This window comes from Gouania willdenowi, chromosome 3 (assembly GCF_900634775.1).
Source record: "Gouania willdenowi chromosome 3, fGouWil2.1, whole genome shotgun sequence".
Taxonomy (NCBI): domain Eukaryota; kingdom Metazoa; phylum Chordata; class Actinopteri; order Blenniiformes; family Gobiesocidae; genus Gouania; species Gouania willdenowi.
The window spans coordinates 3,591,937-3,615,992 of record NC_041046.1 but is presented as its reverse complement, the minus strand read 5'-3'; the positions used below and the strand labels follow the sequence as shown (position 1 = coordinate 3,615,992).

Here is a 24,056-nt window from a genome sequence, read left to right as displayed (position 1 = left end):
TTCTTGACAAAAGGCTTTCTGATTCAATGCTAAGAGTCTATGTCGCAGCAATATCTTGTCGACATATGGTGGTCGACAATGGCACGATTGGTAGCCCAAGCTGGTGTCCCTTTTCTTGAAAGGGGCTTGGAGCTTGCATCCTCCGAGAGCCACGATGTCCCCAGCATGGGATCTTCCCTGGTGCTGGAGGCACTGCGCCTTCCACCATTTGAGCCCTTGGCAGTGGGTTACCTTTAAGACTGCGTTCCTTCTGGTCATTTCCTCTGAAGCGTGTCAGTGAGCCCAATGCTTTATCAATCAGCGACACATGTCTGAGGTGGAATTTGGACAGCTCAGGAGTCACTCTGTGGCCAACACAGCTATTCTCCCTAAGGTGCTGTCCCGCGCTCACCTCAACCAGCCCATTCGGCTGGCATGGTTCAACCCTTCTTTTGGGGAGCCAGAGGTCAGCCTGACCTGTGTGCGCAGTGTGCCCTGAAGGCCTACATTGCAGCTACTGTATGCTTTCAGGGGTCTGATCAGCTCTTTCACTGTTATGGTGGTCCTAACAGGGGTGGTGCTGTCTCCAAACAGTGCCTGTCCACTGGATTGTCAATGTAATTGCCCATGCATATCGGACAAGTAACCCTCTCCTCCATCTGGTGTGCGGTGCTACTCTACCAGGAGTGTTGCTATGTCATGGGCTGCCTGAGGGGAGTGCCCCTGGAGAACATCTGTGCCTCTTCTTTTCTCAATCTGATCCTGTACTACAACATAGTGATCCAGCTGAGTCAGGCAAAGCACAGTAACCTATAAGTCATAGTTCTGTTAATAGATCTATAAATAAGTGTTATAAATAGGAACAGATCAAACTTAAAGTTGGTGCCAGAATAAATTCTACATGAGCGACTCCAGGAAAAAGGTGGCTAATATCTAAGATTATCAATGTTCTCCAAAGGTTTCATTTTATTCCCACAGAAGGAAGGATGCAACTGCTCCTATGCATTCTGAGCTTCCATCAGGGGGGTGTGTTGTTATTATTACTGTGTATCTGTGAGGGGCTAGTTAGCAGACGTGAAGGATTGAGGGGCCAACATCATTGTTTGTGGATCTTTGTAGCAGCGAACAAAACTGCATTCTAGTCTTTGTTTCAATAGTAAAACTAACAACCAGCAGCGGAGTTTCAAATAAATGTAGTGTTTATAGATATCATCTATACGTCTGTTCTCCTGCAGGGGTGATGGAACAAATTGAGCTCATTTTTGCTTATTTTTACCATTTTTCTGCAACTCCACCAAACTCACCATATTTTAACCTATTTTCATCACTTCTTCTTGCCATATTTTTGCATCTTTTAATGTATTTTTGCTACTACTCCCATTTCTGACACTTCTACATCACATTTCAATGTCTGTTCTGCACATTTTTTACACTTTCCAGACATGTTCCACAATAATAAACCTAATGTCACTATATTGACCCATTTTGTCACTTTTAACCTCTTTTTCACCATATTTCATGATAATCTTTGCCAATTTAACCACATTGCCATTTGTCTGCCCAGTATTGCCAGTTTAAACTAATTGTTCCAATATTGACACTTTGAACCCTTTTAACCACTTTTTGTCCACTTTAATTTGCAACTTTTAACAATTTCTGTGGTTTTTAAAATCCCATTTCACCTCTTTAGTTCACTTGAACAATTTTATTAGTGTTTTAAAACCATGATTTCCATCTTTAGATGACTATAATATTATAATAAACGTTCCTGGATAACAGTGGATATATTCAGATGAATAAATAAATGTGGTTATCACAGATCATTCAGAACAATGGACCATCATTTTACTGACTTATGGATGGACCCCAAAAATCTCTCCTTTATCCCCTTATAGATGGTCCTGTCTCCACATGACTGTTCTTCAATGTTCATGTCTGTGTTCAACCACCTTCAGATACAGTGGGGGTCCTGCTCTCTGGGACCTTTATTTTGGGGGTCCCTGCTCTCTGGGACCTTTATTTTGGAGGGTCCCCACTCTCTGGAACCTTTATTTTGGAGGGTCCCCACTCTCTGGAACCTTTATTTTGGATGGTCCCGCTCTATGGACCTTTATTTTGGAGGGTCCCACTCTCTGGAACCTTTATTTTGGAGGGTCCCCACTCTCTGGAACCTTTATTTTGGAGGGTCCCCCTCTCTGGAACCTTTATTTTGGAGGGTCCCCACTCTCTGGAACCTTTATTTTGGAGGGTCCCTGCTCTCTGGGACCTTTATTTTGGAGGGTCCCTGCTCTCTGGGACCTTTATTTGGAGGGTCCCCGCTCTCTGGACCTTTATTTTGGAGGGTCCTGCTCTCTGGAACCCTTTATTTTGGAGGGTCCCACTCTCTGGAACCTTTATTTGGAGGGTCCCTGCTCTCTGGGACCTTTTTTTGGAGGGTCCCTGCTCTCTGGGACCTTTATTTTGAGGTCATTAAAGCCTGAAAAAGTACAGGCTGCTACATGCCGCTAGAACATGACTCAGCTTTTTTACCTCAGACTTGTATTATGTACAGGTTTTCTATTGATATAAAGTCAGTGTATTGGGTATAGATAAATAACAGCTCAGTTATGAAAAAATTCAAACATTTACTTACTTACATCTAGAAAATACATTATTGTATTTCAATAACCATATTTCTGTTCCTCCATCTTCATGTTTCTAGCTGAATTTGAAAATAGAGTTTAACACTATTCTAATGACTGATTTTAATTTGAATAGTTATTTTGTACATAGTTTGTTAATATTTGATGTGATTGTTGATTTCATTACTCTACTGTTACTCCTGTCTTTGGATGTTCATTGTCCAAAATGTTTGTCATTGGGTTTTTTTATTTTCAGTGTGATTTTCTTCCTTTGATCACTGAGGGATACTTGATGTTCAGCTGCTCGTCTGTCTCACACTGTGAACATCTTCACTAGTATCTAAACTGTTAAAACCACAGATGTTGCTAACATCCTCTGTTATACAGGATATTAAAGAAATAAACTCCCTTTACTTTGTCTTTACAGAAGTTGGAAGTATTTCTGTGCAAAGAACATTTTAATTGATTTAAGGTAATAAATATATTTAAAGTTAAAAAAAAATACACTTCTCGAGTTGCTTACCTAATATTGGGATCATACGCAGCAAGCGAAACACAATCAACAGTTGACCAAACGAACACCAACTCCCACAAAGACAGCATACTACAGAGGACAGGTCATCCCTGAGGACACACGCACACAACAGTAGCTAAAGGTACAGTAAACAATATGTCAGTGAGACACAGACCAGCTGTTAGCTGTTATTAGCTATCATCCTGTCGCTACAGTTAGCATACCATGTCAAACATATCCATCACATGCATTAGGGCAGTTGTTAACATTTTTCTCTATGACCACGTGTCCAAACTCATGGCACCAGCGGTCTAAATCTGGCCCTTTGGAGGATCCAATTTGAGAAAGTAAAAAGTAACAATGACAGAGAGAAAACATGAATCTTGTGTGAATGAAACGCAACAATATTTGTTGGCCCTCACAGTTTTACAGACAGGTTTTTATATCACATGATTACAGTGAGTTAGGTGTGTTAGTGTGGATAATGTGAGTTAGTGTGAGTTAGTTAGTGTGAGTTAGTGTGAGTTAGTGATGCTGATTTGTGTTAGTGAGTTAGTGTGTGTTAGTGTGAGATAGTGAGTAGAGTGAGATTGTGTGAGATAGAGTGAGATAGTGTGAGATAGAGTGAGATAGAGTGAGCTCGAGTGAGATTGTGTGAGATAGAGTGATGATAGTTGGAGTAGAGTGAGTAGTGTAGATAGTGTGAGATAGGAGTGAGATAGTGTGAGAGAGTCGTGTGGTTAGTGTGAGATAGAGTGAGATAGTGTGAGATCGGAGTGAGATATGTGGAGATAGTGTGAGATAGTGTGAGATAGAGTGAGTTAGTGTGAGATAGTGTGAGATAGAGTGAGATAGTGTGAGATAGTGTGAGATAGTGTGAGATAGTGTGAGATAGCGTGAGATAGAGTGAGATAGTGTGAGATCGGAGTGAGATCGAGTGATGATAGTGTGAGATAGAGTGAGATAGTGTGAGATAGAGTGAGATAGAGTGAGATAGAGTGGTGAGATAGTGTGAGATTAGTGTGATATCGTGTTGAGATAGTGTGAGATAGAGTGAGATAGAGTGAGATAGTGTGAGATAGTGAGATAGAGTGAGATAGAGTGAGATAGTGTGAGATAGAGTGAGATAGTGTGAGATAGAGTGAGATAGAGTGAGATTGTGTGAGATAGAGTGAGATAGAGTGAGATAGAGTGTGAGTGGAGTGAGACGAGTGTTTAGTGTGAGAGAGTGTGTGTAGTGTGAGATAGAGTGAGATAGTGTGTGATAGAGTGAGATAGGTGTGAGGATGGAGTGAGACAGAGTGTGTTCGGTTGAGGAGTGTGTTAGTGTGAGATTAGAGTGAGATAGTGTGTGCTCGTGTGAGATAGAAGTGAGATAGAGTGAGATAGTGTGAGATAAGTGAGATCGTGTGAGATAGTGTGGAGATAGAGTGAGATAGCGTGAGTAGAGAGTGAGATAGTGTGCAGTGAGTGTGAGATAGAGTGAGATAGAGTGAGATAGTGTGAGATAGAGTGAGATAGAGTGAGATAGAGTGAGATCGTGAGATAGGTGAGTCGAGTTGGATAGTGTGAGATAGAGTGAGATAGAGTGAGCTAGTGTGAGATAGAGTGAGATAGAGTGGCATAGAGTGAGATAGAGTGAGATAGTGTGAGATAGAGTGAGATAGTGTGAGATAGAGTGAGATAGAGTGAGATAGTGTGAGATAGAGTGAGATAGAGTGAGATAGTGTGAGATAGAGTGAGATAGAGTGAGATACGTGAGATAGAGGCGATAGAGTGAGATAGACGCGTTCTGGGTTCTTTCGTTTACACTGGATGAAAACAGTCCTTGATGGTCGACTAATTCACATGCAGACATTGTCACGTTTTCTTTCAAAAAACATGATCCTTCTGTGTTGGTTTGATTTCTTTCTTCTTCTAAAGCCGTGTGAGAACAATTAGTTATGAAACGATTGTTCTCTGATACCACAATCAGGAAATGACCAGTGCAGATAATATTAGAAAGCAACTAGGGATGTAGGATAGATCCTAAATCAGATAAAACCACGTAGGTCAGTGGATTAAAGGGGATATGAAAAATCCACTTTTACAAGAAGTTTGTAGAAGGTTATAAGAAGAACAATATTGAGTTAAAAAACTTCTTGACCAATTTAAATAAAAGAATAATAATCTGTATTTAGACTAATCAGTTTTTTCTCCAAAATATGACACATACATCACAATCTTTGATTTAAGTTTTTTTTTAAACCTTGGGATTCATCTAACTGTTGGTTGAGTGATCCTTACAGTCCTTGAACTCCCCCATTGAGAGTAAGGCATCCTGTAGGTGATACTATGCTAATCTGTAAGTCTCGCGGAGAGGAGCACATGCTACTGTCAAGCACCGTCACAGTTCATAAAACACACACTGGCGGAAAATATTCACTCATTTCTTCTCTTTTTTCTTATTTAGGGATGAAACCCCATATTTTGTTCTAAAATAGATTTAAAATAAATATTTGTTTGTGATGTGATTCTAGCGGAAGTGTTGGGAATAATTCCCTCCATCAGTTATCGTTGTTATTCCGTCTTACCAACAGAAGGACGGTGCGTATATACCATCAAACATGTTGCTCCTGTAGGAAACGTAACCTTGAGGCTGAGGGCGAAGATCTTCATGGACATTCAAACAGGTAGTAAAGAATGAAGCACAGGTTGATGATCTGATAGGAAAGGACAGAGAAAGAGGGACATTATTGATTTATTTATTAGTTTTAACATCAAATAAGCTGCTCTCTGCATCTCACTATTCATCTGAAAAATGTATTGACCTCGACATCTGAGAGGAACATCTGGAGAGCACTTAGTGGAGGGAGGTTCTTCCTTTAAACTAAATTAATCTACTTGAAACACAGGATTTTTATCTCAACTTTCCCTTAAAAACACAGCAAAAAGCCTCACACAGTTTATTTAGTGTAGTGTTTCCCCTCAGCACAACAACACTTTAGTGTCCACCACACTGGGATAGAGCTGGAGCTAACACACCATGGTGCACCAGTGGATTATAAATATGTACAGTAGATATAATAAAGTCTACACCTCTGTTCAAATGTCAGGTTTTTTGTGATGTAAAAAATAACACCAGGATAATAATTTCACAACTTTTTCCACCTTTAATGTGACCTATAACCTGAACAATGATATTGAAAAACAAAGTGAAACCTTTAAAATAAAAAATAAAAACTTAAAATAACCTGGTTACATAAACACACCCTAAACTAATACTTTGTTGCAGAACCTTTGGTTTTTATTCCAGCACTCAGTGTTTTTGAGTCTATCAGTGTGGAACATCTTGATGAGGTCATATTTACCCACTCTTCTTTACTAAACTGATCTAAATGTGACAGATAGTGAGGACATCTGTGTACAGCCCTCTTCAGATCACCACACAGATGTTCAATAGGATTCAGGTCTGGACTCTGGTTGGTCCATTCCAGACCTCCATCTGATTGTGGTGAAGCCATAGTTTAGTTGATGCTGTGCTTAGGGTCATTGTGGTGTTAAAAGATAAAGTTCTTCTTTCATCTTCAGCTTTCTAACAGAAGTCTGAAGGTTTTGTACCAACACTGTCTGGTATTTAGAACTGTTCATAATTCCCTCCACCCTACTAAGGTCCCAGTTCCATCTGAAGAATAACAACCCCAAAGCATGATGCTGCCACCACCATGCTTCACTGTAGGTATGTTGTTCTTTTGGTGATGATCAGTGTTGTTTTTGGACCAAATAAACCTTTGTGGAATTATGGCCAAAAAGTTCCACCTTGGTTCCATCAGACCATAACACATTTTCCTACATGTGTTTTGGAGATTTCAAATGTTTTTTAAAATGAAGCTGGGCTTAGATGTTTTCTTGGTAAGATAAAGCATCCATCTTGCCACCCTACCCCATAGACCAGACTATGAAGAAGATGGAGATTGTTGTCACATGTTCTACACAGACAGTACTTGTCAGAACCTCCTGCAGCTCCTTCAATGTTGCTGTCGACCTCTTGTCAGCCTCCATGACCACTTTTCTTTTAGTCTTGTCATCAATTTATGACAAACGTCCTGTCTTGGTAAAGTCACTGTTGTGTCATATTTTCTCCACTTGAATGACTGTCTTCACTGTGTTCTATGTTATATTTAATTCATTGGAAATAGTTTTATCGCCTTCACTGACTGATATCTGTGAACAATGAGATCCTCTGATGCTAGAAGTTCTCTGAGGACCATGGATTGTTCTGGAAGATGTGGCTACAAAAATGTGAGGAAAAGCTTCTAGAACATCTGAACTTTATTCAGGGTTAATCAGAGACACTTTAAATGGTGACATGTGTGTGCTGACTCCATTTAACATGAGTTTGAATGTGACTGGTTAAATCTGAACACAGCCCCGCCCCCAGTTATAAGAGGGTGTGGACACTTTATATATACCATGCCATACAGTGATGTTTTTTTTTTTTTTACCTCTAATGCAAAGTTGTCTCTCTCCACAGTGGATTTCTCTGAATTTAACACCAGCACAGTCTGGGACACACACAGAGGTAGTGTTAGTGCACGGTGAGTGTGTGTGTGTGTGTGTGTGTGTGTGTAACGTACACATATGCAGATGACGTTGGCCAAGGCCACAGCGTTACCAAAGATGGTGAAAACGCAGTGAGTGAAAACGACCTGGAGCTTCTGTAGAGCTGGAGATCTGTACTGAGGCATGGGAGGATGCTGCAACATACACATGCACACGCGCGTGTACACACGTGAATAACTCGTTGCTACCTGCGATGCTAAGCAGTAGCACGTGCAGACACAATGTTTTACCACTTTGATGCGATCTTTGTCGAGTTCATCAAAAATCTTTCCAAACTGTTCTCGGTCCATAAAACCATTGTCTGCGTAACGCTGAGCTGCCTGACACGTGTGACACGTACATAAAAACCAAGCTGGTGGTTAGTGTTGGTCACAGAATGTTAATGATGATGATGGATTGTTCTTCTGACCATGCAGATAGCAGCTTTATAGTAGTTCTTCATCTGGACTCTGGACATCACCTCCAGGACAGACCCCACTTTCACATGTTCCCTAAAACAGAGCACAGAGCTGGGACTGAGCTCACACACATGTTACTGTGGTAATAAACGATGAGAAGGGGAGCGTTTCCCTCTCTCCGCCTCTCTGACATCACTTCAGTCTGTTGATCTCCATCTAACTGATCCACCTCAGCAGTAACACTGTGACATCATTACATTAACACCCCTCAGGGGCACCAATTTATGTTTTTACAGATGGGTGTTCACTACAGGTGTGTGGATCAATCTAAAAATATCAATAGTATTGATACCAACGTTAGCATTAGAACGATAGCGGTATAAAAAGATATACCCTTTAGTTTTATGTGTGTGTGTGTGTGTCTGTGTTGTGTGTGCGTGTGTCTGTGTCTGTGTGGGGGTGTGTGTGTGTCTCACTCAGTAGCTTGTGTTGGTCTCTGACCACCAAGGACTTGGAAAGCTGCTCGTATTCCTAGTCTCCTCCTGATGATGGACGTTTGGACAGACATCTTTAGGACACAAACAGCGTCATCAATAATCTAAACCTTCATCAAATCAATAAATAAATCATCCTTTAGGAAAAGTAGGATTACATTTGTGTATCTTAAATGTGGGGTCTTTAATCAGATAACCTGATGAAAAAGGAAGAAATGAAGCCTAAACACACTCTTTATTTGTGAGAGAAGTAATCTGACACTAAATTAAATAAAGAACTCTTTGTCCTCTCCACTGCTCACTTTAGGAATTAATGCTGCAGACAGTAAATGGACTGAGCTCATTTAATATAACTCTTAAATCTTACTATGTGCAAATTACACATTACTCATGGTAAAATCCCACTTATTACTTATTTATATATTTTCTGTACTGTTATAATAATGTATTTATTAATTGTTTATTGTTTGCTCTTTGTGTTGTTATGGCAATTTTTATATTCATCATCATATCGTCAATTGTATGTTCGTGTGTACAATTTGTCATGTTTTAATACATGATGACTCCATTACTTTGAACAGCTGAATCATGTTAGATTAAACAGTACAGATCGTATTGTACTCAGTACAACACAGTCTCTGCTGAAGGCCAAAACTCAAACTCACATGCAGATATACACGAACACAGACTATCAAGGATAGATAAGAGTGGCGCCCAATCTTCCTCATAATATACACGTCTTCATCATCCTCAAATGTTTCCACTGTTGGGCATCTGACTCCCTCCTTCTCCTCACCTCAGGGTGGAACTTCTTCTGTTAACTGTATAAAAGCTTAAGCTGTGAAACTGTTAGTTAGAGTGGGTCTTGCCTTTTTGCTCTGCCACGAGCCTTTTGTCTTTCATTCTTTCAGGATGGAAGCTTCTTTTTTACTCCTTTTTTATTTAGTTTTATAATAAACCTTTTTTATAAAATCATCAATGCGTCGCCTGGACTCCATCATTCAACCAGAGCAATAAATCATGTCTCCAAATGAGGTCAACCGCAAATTTGCCGTGACAGTGTCTTTGGCTCCTGTAACATGTTAATTTAATGTTAATAAAATGAAGTATAAACTAATCTAAACCAAGACTTGAGGCAGATTTTAATGTGTACTTTTCTTAATTTGGTCTATTTTTAATTTATCTATTGTTAGTATTTTAAAATTCGAAGGTTGTTGTACTGTTGTGTTTGTTTTTTTGCTGTGTTACTGTTAGACAGGTTTTCCTTTAAATTAGATTTAAAATAAAGGTTAAATACAAATAAAGATAAATAAATACCATCGTCTTTATGGCACGTGCTTCAATAATCTTCCTCTTTTTTTAAAGGTGATATTTTAAACAGATATCCAAAACTTCATTCTGCAGAATGAAAATAAATACCAAATAAAAAATTAAAAGTTCTTTAGAAGTGACTCACCAGTAAATAACCTCTGAACTGGTTATAGATGATGGCTGTCAGTAAATTCATCAGACAAAACGTTCCTGCAAAAAGCAAATAAAACACACTCAGCACTTTAACCTTACTACGTATGATATGATATATTATGATATAATAGTCAGTATTCAGGAGAAAAACAGGACAGATTTATAATACATATAATAAAATATTCATTTGTGTGATTTAAACGCATTAGTATTGTTATTTTAAAGTTTAAAAAAAGCATTTCCACCTTAGTCACAGTAAATGTTTTCTCACCGATGACGCTGAAGGCAACAAAGAAGATGGAATATCCTCTGTTGATGGTGTAGGCAGGAATCATCACTGCAGCAGAAGAAAAGACCTTTAAACATCAGTGGTTTCAAACATGAGGCTCAGCACCACAAAGTGGCCCTCGTTCATCAACCGTTGGTACGTTTAGATCTGAGCGTTTGATCAAACTTCAGAATTCATCAATAGTGACGTGATCATACATTACGATCACATCTAACATCAGGTCTGATCGTGTGTGTAGATAATCTGAGGGGATTATGTAATATTTGAGGGCGTAACATGTTAATGACAAATAAATTCAGCCACATTTATCATCACCTGATCATTGATATGCTGTGATTTGTCAGAAATATATATATTTTTTTATTAATTACATGCTGATCCTGTTGTATGACACATGTGCGACCTCATGTTTACACACGTTTACACACGTTTACACACAAGGCTGATAAATGAGGTCTAAAGTGTGAGTAAAGTCGGTACCATCAGGATTGTTGGCTGTAGTCAGAAGAACCAGCAGCGATGAGAGAGCAGTAGTAAGGTTTCTGAAATAAAACTCCCATTCTCCATTCTTCTTTGGATCCTAGACACATACACAGAGAGACATTAAAGCTGCAGTATGTAGAATTCTCCCTTCGCTCCATTTTGAAACTGAAACTTAGCCTCCAGTACCGGTGTCTTTGTGAATGCTCTTAGTGATTTTTTTCTCAATATAGACATAGTGACACATGTATGGACTTTATCTTGTGCTATTGGAGATTTTTCAGGTGTTTTACAGACTCTGACATGAATGCACGTATTACTGTAGTTACTGTCCCTCTGTGTGAGCTCGTCCACGTCACAAGCTCACACAAAGGGGCTGCACTGATCTCTGCTGCTCTGAGCGACTGAACACCATCACTCCACATCCAGACTGTAAAATAACACCTTTTAACTTCTCTGATGCTGCGTTCACACCGGACGCGTCACCATTTTTTGTGATGCGTGCTCCACGCGACAGCTTCCGCAGGATCGAAAAGCATTTTCCCCATATTCGCTTCATATGTGCGTCTGAAGTAAATATAAAACCAACCAGATTTCCTTTCTTTTCACCATCAACTATAGAAGACCCCAGTAAAACCACTGCTCTTTACCTTCTGTGGAAGCCGAAGCTGTTAAAACGCTTGATGCACTTCAGTTAAACAGCCAACGTACATACTGCAGCTTAATGTCAGAACAAGGCACTTTAAATTTTATCATTCCAACCAGAAAACACAAGAATATTCTTGAAAAAATAAAATAAATAGTTTAATTTCTGCTGCAGTGTCAAACTGTGCTCAGGACCTCACACTTCCAGAACTTTCCCCTCCCCAACATGGAGCTTAGACCAGAAACATCTTCATTCCCACACTGGCTCCATGGGTTCTAAGATAATATTACTGAAATGACCTCTGAGCTGCATAATGAGCAGTAGGAAAAAATACCTACAGCTCATTGCTGTTGATCCAACCCAGTGATGATGAAGCTCAGGACTGTGGAACCTTTTTAGTTCAGGGGACAAATACTGAGCAGTTTGATCTATGGAGGGATGCAGATTTAAGGTGAGAAAGAGCAACTGTATCTATAAATAATATACACAGTATGACCTGCATTTATCAAGCGTTAGTTATTGAGAATTGAATTCAACCCTCAGCCTGAGTTTGTTCTAATACAGAAACGTTATTCTGTTCCACAGAGCGTTTAAAACCAGCTCCTTAAATTCATGTTTTCACACAGAAAAGAACATCTTTGTTTTTCTTCATCTCAGCTGTGAGGATGATGATGATCATCTAGGAAACATTCATTTATTTGCCAGTGTTTGTTTGACCTCAGTGGGCGGGGCCTCTGAACCTGGAATATTTGTGGGCGTAACATGTTAATGATGATTGGTGCGCTGTGATTGGTCAGATACCAATGATTGATAAATCACATGTTGGTCCTGTGCTACGACACAGTGTGACCTCACATTTACTCACGTTTACACATATTTACACATTTACACACATGTTGACACACATTTACACACATTTACACACACGTTTACACATATTGACACATTTACACAAGTTGACACATTTACACAAATGTACACACGTTCACCCATATTTACACATATACACACATGTTGACACATTTACACACATTTACACACGTTGACACACATTTACACAAATTGACACTAATTTACACATATGTTGACACATTTACACACATTCACACACATATTTACACACAAGTTTACACACATTTACACACATGGTTGATAAATGAGGACCAATATGTGAGGCAAGCAGAAGTGAAAGTCCTGCTTGGACTGATTTCAAAGTTTCTTCATTTTGGGACCAATTTCTATGAAATTTAAAGGAATTTTGAAAAAATTTAGAGTTCTTTCAACAATTTGTCATTAAAAATGTTGGGAAAATATCAAGCTCTTGACAATATTGTGGCGTTTCATTGAATTAGTGTATTTGGAGGGACTGGTTGGTAATTTACACAAAGCTGGGCTGTTTGATAATCCTGTTCCACATATGAAGGACTTTAAGTAGTTTCACTAACGTTCCCCTCCATTAAACGCAGTATGACGTCTTTATTTTTCTGACGCAGGTCCGTAGCAGCTGCTTAGTATAAAGTTAGTATAAAGTCTAATGTTTAATGTATCAGAGTTAGAGCCGCTTGTAACCCAAAAACATGAATCTAAACATATTTAACTGACTTCCTGTGAAAACCACTGATATGAATGAATGAATAGACTTTGTTGAAAGCATGGAGTCAGTCTGCTGATGCTCCCACTGGTTTCACTGGAATGAGCTGCTTTCCTTTTAAACACGTTGTTCCACTGTAGCCACGGTAGCCATGTGCACTGCCACCAATCTGACGATACGATATATCCCGATACTATACAATACAATATACATCGCGATATATGAATAATTTACCTTTACAAGTAGAAAATGGTATAAAATACAATTTATTTCATTTATTTTAACCTTATGAGAACAAGTAAATTAAAACTAACTGTCATTCAAAATCAAGTAGAATGTTTATCAAACTGTCAAATTACATTTTTCAAAAACCTTTTGCTTCTACAACAGATTCTGATTCTATTAAGTTCTTAAATTCTTTAGTAAAAAGTAAACACACATCTATAATAGTGTCCAGTATGTTTAATAAAGTGAGGTGGTTTAACAAGGTCTGATGGTGCATTCACTGACACCTAGTGACCAAGAGTTTACCAGCTATGCTAATGTTAGTGACATAATTATTATTTTTTTTAATGTTAAAAAACATGATTAAAAAATGTAATTTTTGGATCATTACGATAATCGTGCGGTGAAATATTGCGATATATCACCAAAATGATTTTTTCTTACACCCTTATTTTATGGACTTTGTGTTCAGGCAGCGTAGACATAGAGTAGTACAGTAACTAAAATACTTTCATCTCAGCAGAGAATACTTCTAAAGCCTTTCCTGTCTCTGTAAACCAGGGCTGTTCAACTTATTTTAGTTCAGGGGCCAAAAATGGACCAGTTGGCTCACAAGAGGACCACAGGTCTTAGGTTGGAAAACCAACATTAATGTGCCTAAATTTGAACTTTCAGTTATAAATTAGATACAAAGTAAAGGAGGGAATCAACATATCTAAGTAATACGTGACAGATATTTAATCTCCTTTGATTTATTTATTTTTTGACCAAATTTTTATTTAAATTGGGGAGATTTGTGAATAATTTGGAAGAGAGAAAATTTGAAAAATTTTGAATTCTTTCAACAACATTTTACACCAGAATTATTTGGTCATTTACACAATGATTCGTGTTTTCTCTATAATTTTTGTCACTTTCTCTTGCGGGCCACATTGGATGTTCAGAAGGGCCAGATTTGGCCCCAGGGCCTGGAGTTTTGAAACTCTAAACTAGTTTCTTACACAGAATTCAGCATAAATGTGTGAGAAATGTGTGTCTAAAATAGTTTGATGGCTGTTTGCTCACTAGATTTAATCATATCAAGCAATAATCCAAGGAGAATCCAGATTATGACACTTAATAAACTATGTATATGTATATGAGTGATGTAAAGGAATGACAGAACTTTTAACTTTAGCAGAACTCACCTCAGTTTTAGCAAACAGTAGCATCCCAATCATAGTGAAGAGACAGAGGTGGAGGGCCAGCAGCAGGATGACACTATAGAACGAGAAGGAGAAGTGTTTGTTACATCATCAGACACACAGTGAGCTTTATCATGGTGGGAGGGGCTTAAAAAAGGGCTGCTCTCTGTTTATCTGGGTGATAATGATAAAATGAACAGCAGTAGAACAGAATACAGATGTGAAGTAAACACCTGGCGATCTCTGGCAACGTTCTCTTGATGCATTTCAGCGTCTTCTTCATGAGGGACGAGTTCTGGAGGAGGAAGTACGGACGTAGAAGTCTGCGCACTCGCAGCTTCTACAGAAGAAACGAAGAGGAAAGAGTTGAATATTACACATTAAAAAGCAGAGGTTGAAAACAGATTAATTGAGTTTATTTTGACTGTATTTCTAACTCAGTAATTTTACTTGTACTTAAAGCTGCAGTATGTAATTTTTTTGGTGTTATTTGGTCATAATTCATAATCATCTTGAGCATGTATAATCCAAAGTGTTCTGAGTGGACAGTGACCTCTGCTCCTTCTCTTGGCTGTAAATTAACATGATGCTCCTGGATCCTCTTACTGTGCTCACAGCAGTGAGTAACATGTGCTTTCATGTCTCAAAACAACAGAAAAAACTCTCCAAAAAAACACAAAATAAAGTCCCTACATTGTGTTATAGTCTCTATGGATAAAACCAGTTGCAATAGTTGCGCAGTTGTGAGCGTACACACAAGCGTTCACGAGAGACCAGTTAGGTTCATTCAGGAGGGGAGGGGGAGCGTCTCACGATTCTACAAACTGCAGCTTTTAAGAACGTTTTTAAGACGTTAAGTAATTCGTCCTTTTTACACTCAACGGCAACTGAGTAAATTATTACTTCTGTTTTAAAATGATCAACAGAAATTGTGAAAATACAAAAAAAAATGAAATCACCAGAAACAATCAAACGCATCACATCACAAATCAGATTAACATAATGCATCACATCACAGCAGGTCAATCAGATAAACACAGACACCAGGAGCTCTTGACCTGGATGATTAGAATACAGTAAATCAATAATCAAATAAAAACAAATTAGAATCCAACACAATCCCACTGGTTCCTCTGAAAACTAACTATTATTTACATATGATGTGTGCAACCTTATCACTTAGACCTCAGAGTGATGCTGATTGGACGGTGAGGGGGTGCTCACCTCGTCACACACCATGCTGACTGATAACATCCAGTCAATGACGGGACACTGAGATGACCACAGTGTAGCCAATCAGCCATTTACTCTTCCTTAACTCCTCCCAGCCAATCAGATAGCTCGGAAAACAAAACAACAATAGAAAGTAGATGTGTATGATTACTTTACACTGTGTAATAGAAATAAGACATGGACCAATCAAAAGGACGGAAACTAATGTTTTTTTTAAGAGAAAATGTAAAAAAATGGTATGAGAGGAAGAAATGATCCATGGTATTTATATGATGAGAAGATATCTTCATCCCTCAGGGTAGAAAGACTAACTCTACCTGGAAACTAATGGAACTAATCAGATCGGGGATTTCATTTTTGGTAAACCATCTGTTTGTGTATGAGAATAGGCTCGTTCTAGATTAGTTAGACAGACGCAGATTTTTAACAGAGAACGGTTGCATGCGTTGGGTAGATTTCTGTCTGACGAAACCAGCCGTCTGGGTCAGCTGCTGCAGGGGCTACATGGGCCCCGTGCATGATGGGAAAACGCCCCACCTGTCAGCAGAGAACTGACAGATGATTGGATCACAGCTCAGTGACAAAAAGCCAATTTAATTCCGGCACATCTCTGTATAACCATCATGTACAGTAACAAATCTATGAGTTTAGAATATGAGTCATCACATTTCATGGTCCCCACACACGAACAACAAAAAGAAAAAGAGGAAAGCAGCGGGGGAAGGGCAAAAGAACCCAGGCGAGCTGAGCGAGACAGCGAGCGAGCGAGACAGCCAGCCAGCGAGCGAGCCAGCCAGCCAGCCAGCCAGCAGACAGCGAGCGAGCGAGCAGCGAGCGAGCGAGCGAGCGCTAGACAAAGCGAGCAAGACAGCGAGCGAGCGAGCGAGACAGCGATGCGAGCTGACAGCGAGCGTAGCGACAGCGAGACATCCAGGAGCTAGCCATCCAGCGGACATGCATCGTCTAGCGAGCTAGACAGCTAGCTATACAGCCATCCATGTATCTATCCATCCATCTATATACATCCATCTATCTACACTATACAACGACTATCTATCTATCCATCCATCCATCCATAGCTATACATCCTTCTATACATCCATCTATCTATCCATCTATCTATACATCTATATATCATATACGATTACGATTATTATCATTATCAATCTCAAAAGCCAGGAATCTGTGTGTGTATCTATGTCTCATATATCTATGGTATTCAGGTACAGACTAAGCTAATATTTGCTACATACAGTAGCTACAGCTCTGGTTCAAAGCTGTGTGATGTCACATTTGTGTGTACTGTAATGCTACAGTTAATGAATAATTGTGTACCGCCATCAAAGCAGAGCCACTGTGTGCCGAGAGCCAATCACTGAAGAGCTTGAGTAGCTACGTGCACCAGACGTGCACCAGACGTGCACCAGACGTGCACACACAGCTAAGCAGACACGAGATAGAAAGGAAGATAGTTTAAGGCTTTTCACAGGTTTTCACTTCCTGGATTTTTCTTTTGAGGAAACACTTGTTTTACTGTTCCTATTTGGTGATTATGTTTTAAAACGTTTATTTTCATATCACAGTGGAATCAACGTGAGTTAGACCGGAAAAAAGGGGGGGGGGGCTGTGCAGCCGCACTCACACTGATAGACTAGCAAAGCTCACACACACACACGTGAAAAAGTTTGAGGAAATCCTGGTGAAGTATGAGTGATTTAAGATCAGTGTGATGATAAACCACATGTTTGGAATCTAAATGAAAATATCCTGAACTCACCTTAACAGCAAAGTCTAGACAGAAGATGAGGAGGCAGACGATCTCAACGCCCTCGGTGAGGCCACAGGGGGGTTCCCACGTGGAGAGCGGAGGTGGGGGTCTGATGAGATGGAGAAGGAGGACGGACGCTCCACGAAGGCCAGCAGGAGGACCACCGCTATGGTGAGGCCCATCCCCCTTCACACACACACACACACACACACACACACACACACACACACACACACACACACACACACACACACACACACACACACACACACACACACACACACACACACACACACACACACCACACACACACACCACACACACACACACACACACACACACACATATAATTACAGTACTCACGTTACTGTAATAAAGTCACCTTTACTTTTTTGAGTATTTTTCTAAATCAGTAATTTTAATTGTACTTAAGTATGTTTTAAATAAAGTAATACATTACATTTCTATACTCAACCATTACTGAGTAAGTAATTATTTTTGTGATTTTTTTTCCATTTCATGGTCATTGATCATAATCCATATGTTGTTAATCACATGGAACATTTACCATGTTTTACAGTTCTATACTCAGAGTCTGATAATGTATTATGAATTTATTTATTAAAGATGCCTTTGTTTCTACATGAGATATTTACTGTACACCTCTGGATACAACATGTAATGAAGCTCATTAACAGTATGTTTTCTATATTTTACAAACATTCTGAATCTCCAGGACAGTGTGTTAGTTATTCTAGTAAAACTTTAAGGTGTTTATTACGTATTTGAACAGAATCAGTTACTACGTGTTCACTGCTTTTTCAGCCCACGTTAATATTGTTTTGTGTTACATTGAAATCAGTCTAAAAATGCTGGATAATAAACATCAAACAGTAGGTACAGTATGTGAACTCACCACTGGCCGACCCTAGAGTAGTACCATCGATACAGCTGCAGTGATTTATCATCTACTCTGTGGTTAATGGATCGGTACTGGAGGAACACAGTTATGAGGTGATCATCAGTGTACATGATACACACACTTTATCAACCACATGAACATATTAGATTTACATTAGAGCTGAGCTGTTTACACCAAAAACTCAAAATAAAATGGATAGACCTGGGCAATATATAGAGATTCAAGATATGTCACATTTTTCTATTTTGGCAATATAGAAAATGACAATATCGATATATATCTATATTTAAACTTGTACAATCACGTCATACAAGTATCAAATATTACAGTCAAACAGTGTCTTTTACAATGTTCCCATATTTCTCAGCTCTATATTTCATATCTAGGTTTTTATTCAAATACTCGTTTTAGGAGTCGCTGTTTTCATTACTTCTCAGAACATGTAAAGCTCAGTTAGATGATCACTGAGTGTGTTCTAATCCAGACCCAGAACTCACTCACACGTGCTGTCCATTAGAGGAGAAAAAGATCTCTATTGATCAGCTGTTGATTAATAAATGTGTCTGTGTGGCATTTTTTATCAGCAAATTTAACCCAAATTGTCTTTGTGGTCAGACTTTATTGAAATAAAAATATCGAGATTAATAACATATCGTCATTTTGAGGAAAACTGTTGATATCTGAGTTTTGGTCCAAATCACCATCCCTAATGACAATAAGCCATAAAAGTCCAGATTATTGATCCTCAATTAGTCAACATACTTTATGCAAAATACCACACAGGGACTTTATGATTAACAATAGTTGCTTAGCAACAACATTCTGTGCTCATTTTGGTTATTTTTTCTCTTGTTAGGGACAGCACATGTGAGTGAGTTCTATAGAGTCTTAAAATACTTTATCATCCCCGTGGATCAATTAGAAAGGCCAAGAGCAGCATTTAAAGAAAGAAAATTGAGTGAAAATAATAATAGAAATGAAAACAACACTGGTAATAATAATAATAATAATAATAATAATAATAATACACAGACACACATAAAGACAAGGATGAGGGGTAAACTGAACAAGATGCAAATGAATGATAAAGTGTTGAATGCTTATGTATAAGTTTTCCAATAAACATTAAACCAATGGTTTCCAACCTTGTTTATTTTTCTGGTGAACGCAGAAATAATTTTCCTCTACAATGTGTTTTTGATCACGTTTGTTACAAATACAGAGCAATAATGTGCCAGTTCAGATATTTCTATACTTTACATACATTTTATTTTACCTAGATTTATATTTGAGAAAGAAATGGTATAAAATACAGTTGTTTTAATTCGAAAAAGAATAGTAATGTATAGATATATGTATTTTAAATATGATTTTAATCGGTATTTTTTAATTTTATTATTAGACGACCTTATTTTTATTTTTGTGAAGTTGTTTGGTTCATGTGTGTCTGATTGGTGACGTGTTTCCTCCTCAGGGCGTATTAATCTTTACTCTCGTTAAAAGTTGTGCATTCACAGTAACGCCTCTTCTATACGAGTCTATGGAGTGTCTGTGGGCGGAGTTTACCTGCGTCCACAGACACTGTGCGGCTGTGCAGAGTTAAACACAGCCGGAACCTTTACACAACACCTCCTCCCGCCATGGGAGGGGCTAATGTCACAGTGGTCCGTCATAAAGTGGCTGATTGACAGGTGAAGCCGTGGAACATTAGAAGGAGAAACTAAATAAAGAAAGAGAAATGAAATAATTCTGTTTTCCCTGCCTATCTGCTGACTCAGCATGGATAAACACAGGACCATTTAAAGCACTTTACAGAGAAACATGAACAAACTATATTTGATGATTTCAAATCTTGAATATGTCCATATTTTGTAAACTAAGTCTTTCCAACCTTTCTTGTCTTGTGTACCCCCTTCACTTATACGTGTTCATGATTCTACGAAAGTACAACATAACAACTGAATATTTAACACAAGTCATTTTATTTTATCTTATCTTTATCTATCTAATAATATTCAGGTATTATCTTCTTATTTAACTCAAATTAAACATAAAATTATGTTACCTTCAAAGCAATAAAATGATAACTATAAGAAATAATATTATAGTAAACGTATGTATTATTAATACTGTATTATCAATACTAATATAGTATGAATATTTATATATATTACATAATAAAAATAATGAGTAATTAACCTGCCTGTGTTATATATAACTTTTATGACATTTATCAAAAGGAGCGTCTTTGACTATGTCTTATTTAAACAAGCATTTAACCTTTAAAAACAAGTCATAATGCACACGTACCATTTTATTGAAGGACGTGAAATGACTGAGAATATTTTTTATTGTCTTTTCCACGTACTCCCTGCAATGTGCTCACGTACCCCGAGGGGTACGCGTACCCTTGGTTGGGAAACACCGATATAGGAGTTTTAAAAATATGTGGTTATTTTTAGTTAAAAGTGATAATCACACTGAATGTTATCAGCAACTCACAAGACAACAAAAACACAAAAATATACTGAATAATAAAAAGCCAAAAACACACACACTAAGAGAGAAAAATACACAAAAACAACAGAGGAACGTACAAAACACCACCAAAAACACACGGCTGAGATAGAATAGTTTAAATAGAACCAACAAAACACAAAAACATGAGGGAAATCACCATAAATAATACAAACTATAGAAATAAATGTATTTAGGAAGCTCTAAATACTGTTTCTTTCACTTATTTACAAAGTGAAATGGTTTAAAATGTGTTATCACTCATTTATTCATCATTATGATTTATAGATGTTTTTCACAGAGTTCTGAGCTAAATAGCAGTAATCTGACATAAGAGGGACTTCAGCCTAAAACGTTTGAGAACCACTGACATACAGCATTAAACTATGATTCTACAAAGATCAGGGATTATTTCCAGATTAAAGCTGCTTTTAAATCAACAACAAAGATAAAGTGACATTCTGAGCCCAACATGTGACGATGGCTCTGAACGTCCAACAATAGTAACAACAACAAATACTTCCTTGATTCTACTGAACATGGAAAATGTTCTGCAGCTGGATGAGTACGAGTGTACATGTCAACTAAAACAAACTTCATTAAATAAAGAACCACTGGCCTTTAAAATACACAAACATTATCAACACGTGTGTGATGCATTTGCTTTGTTAAAGTGGTGATCATCTTCTTTATTAAGAGCTTTTTATTAATGTTATTAGATCAAATAAAGAAGTTAAATTCATTAATCCCTGATCTGTTGGGTCAAAACTGGGGGGCGCAGGTTTGCGTGAACTCGGGGGCGCAATCCATACCATGATGTTACGGGATTGCACATGCTGTCAAAGGACATCATAACATGAAGTCTAATCATTTTACCATAAATATACATTATTATTATCAAATAAATGCATTTATTTTATTGTATCATTGTGACCATCATCATCCCTCCCTAAGGAAGGGTAAGACAACTAGTAAAGGGAGGATAAAAAGAGAGAGCAGTGTTACACCTAGGGGGGGGGAAGGGAACGGGGGTGGGGGAGTTAGGGTGTGCCAGTGGGGAGTGGGAAAGTAAGTATTCAACTATTTTCTGTGTGCTGAAAGTGTGATGTGACGCTACTGTTGTGCATATTGTGTTGTTGGGTTTAATCTATTGAACCAGTGGTGGATGTGGAGGATTACAGATGGTGACCAACACAGGCCTTAAAGGTGCAGTCCTGACTTTCAGATCCCTCCCTCCCTGCTGCTCTCTTGCCCTGCCTCCAAACTTTCCAAAGTCCCTCCCTCAGAGGAAATAACAAGCTAACGTTAGTCTGACAGCAACATCACAGTATATAACATGTTCTGTTAATCATATTACTGCAGCGCTTCTCTCTCTCTCTATGCGCACACACCTCAGCAGCAGCAGCAACAACACAGTGTCACTTACAGCAGCCCACACGGAGGCTGCTGCGCACACATGAACAACACATGCATCACAGAGTTCTAGTGTAACAATTACAAATCAAATATAATGTAAATCAAACAGCAGTAATTACCTTCCAAACAGAAAAGTCACCAATTCCATCTTCTACTCCTCCAGACCATACACTGTAAAAAAGACCAGCACTAGAGCCCCGGAAAAGGGGCGGGGCCTGTGAGCAACAGCTGTCAGACCGTCCATCAAACACTATCCTGGCTCTGATTGGTTCTTTTTGCGCGGTCGTGGTGCATTCTGGCAATCTGCCAAAGGCAGCAGGATCAGCAGGGGGCGGGGCTCAATGAGCCTGTTTTTTTCACACAAACTACTAGTTTGATGTAAAGCTGTCCTTATATAGTGACAGCTTTAGTAAATATGCCAAAAAGTTACTTTTATAGGAGTTGCAGACTGCACCTTTAAGGATGAAGATGGTGGCCGTGATATTTGGGATTACCGCTTTAAAATATGTAATTATGCATTTTGTGTTGTGAATTGTAAAGAAAAAGAATCAAAATTTTGATTTTTTTTTTCAATAAAGGCAACATTTTTTACCCACTTTGTTGAAATGTTGTTGCGATGAGGGGGCGCTGAAAATGGTTTGTTCTTCAGAGGGGGTGCAACAGAAAACGTTTGGGAACCACTTTGTTCGGCGAACTTTCTCTTACAGAACATTTTAATAAGAGTATGTATCTTAAGGATATATATAAATATAAATACAGTGCTATTTGTCAGTGGTTCTCAAACTTTTTAGCTCGAGTCCCCCTTTCTCTGAATCCTTGTCCCCCCTAATGTCCGACTACAACATTTTGATGATAAAACTATTTAAAATCATCTATAGATCATAATGATGGAATGAATAAGTAATAACACACATTTTCAACAATCTCATTAAAAAAGTGAAATAAAAAGTTTTTAATGCAGTGGTTCACAACCTTTTTTGGATCGTGACCCCATTTTGAAATCAAGAATTTCTGGTGACCCCAAAGACATTTTTTTGTTTGAGCTTTTTAGTTTTAGTTTTTTTAGTTGAAATAGATTGATATTTCACAAAGTGAAAATATAGAAACACAGTCATTTAAGTTGTGTGTTGTTTTCATTTAAAAATAATAATCTATCTATAACGCATCTACCTGTGTCTCATCGACCTGAAACTTTGTAAACGGCTTCTAAATACCTCGAGTGCATCTGTAATTGTGGAGTAATTTGGTAATTTCAAAACCAATTTAAAACCAACTTGATATGGCCACACTGTGGAACTCTGATGACATCATCAACAGTGATGTCATCAGAGTTCTATTCTATGCTAATGCTAATGCTAAGCTAATGCAGTGCGACGGTGTCTGTCTGTACACAATAACTTGAAAAGTTATGAACGGATTTTGATGAAATTTTCAGGAAATGTTGATAATGGGTCTAGGAACATGATTACATTTTGGTGATGTTCTAGCTACCAAAAAAAAAAAAATATAGATATATATCCCAATCATTTTCCCATCCACACTGTGGAACTCCTGTTAACTCACTCAGTGTCATTGGCGAGAAAACAAAATACCCCCAGCCTGTGAGCCAGATAGCAAAATAATAGGTGACATGTAGGAGGTAGCAGCACCTTTGGATGAGAGATCATCCATGCTCAGCAGAGCTCAGAGGGAGAGAGGAAAGGCGTTTATAAG

The 24,056-nt window shown here is 38.3% G+C and overlaps 1 protein-coding gene across 1 annotated transcript in view; it reads right to left on the bottom strand.

The window, feature by feature from the left end:
- tpcn2 (two pore segment channel 2) overlaps positions 1 to 24,056 on the bottom strand; it is a 43,206-nt gene that overhangs the window by 10,626 nt on the left and 8,524 nt on the right. The window contains 18 exon segments of the mRNA XM_028441162.1: positions 5,688 to 5,751; positions 5,754 to 5,780; positions 5,783 to 5,816; positions 7,599 to 7,658; positions 7,731 to 7,850; positions 7,947 to 8,036; positions 8,126 to 8,207; positions 8,591 to 8,682; positions 10,065 to 10,129; positions 10,344 to 10,409; positions 10,842 to 10,941; positions 14,491 to 14,563; positions 14,721 to 14,827; positions 15,712 to 15,753; positions 15,755 to 15,830; positions 17,499 to 17,583; positions 17,586 to 17,674; positions 18,405 to 18,481. Of these exon segments, the coding sequence (XP_028296963.1) occupies positions 5,688 to 5,751; positions 5,754 to 5,780; positions 5,783 to 5,816; positions 7,599 to 7,658; positions 7,731 to 7,850; positions 7,947 to 8,036; positions 8,126 to 8,207; positions 8,591 to 8,682; positions 10,065 to 10,129; positions 10,344 to 10,409; positions 10,842 to 10,941; positions 14,491 to 14,563; positions 14,721 to 14,827; positions 15,712 to 15,753; positions 15,755 to 15,830; positions 17,499 to 17,583; positions 17,586 to 17,674; positions 18,405 to 18,481 (1,349 nt within the window).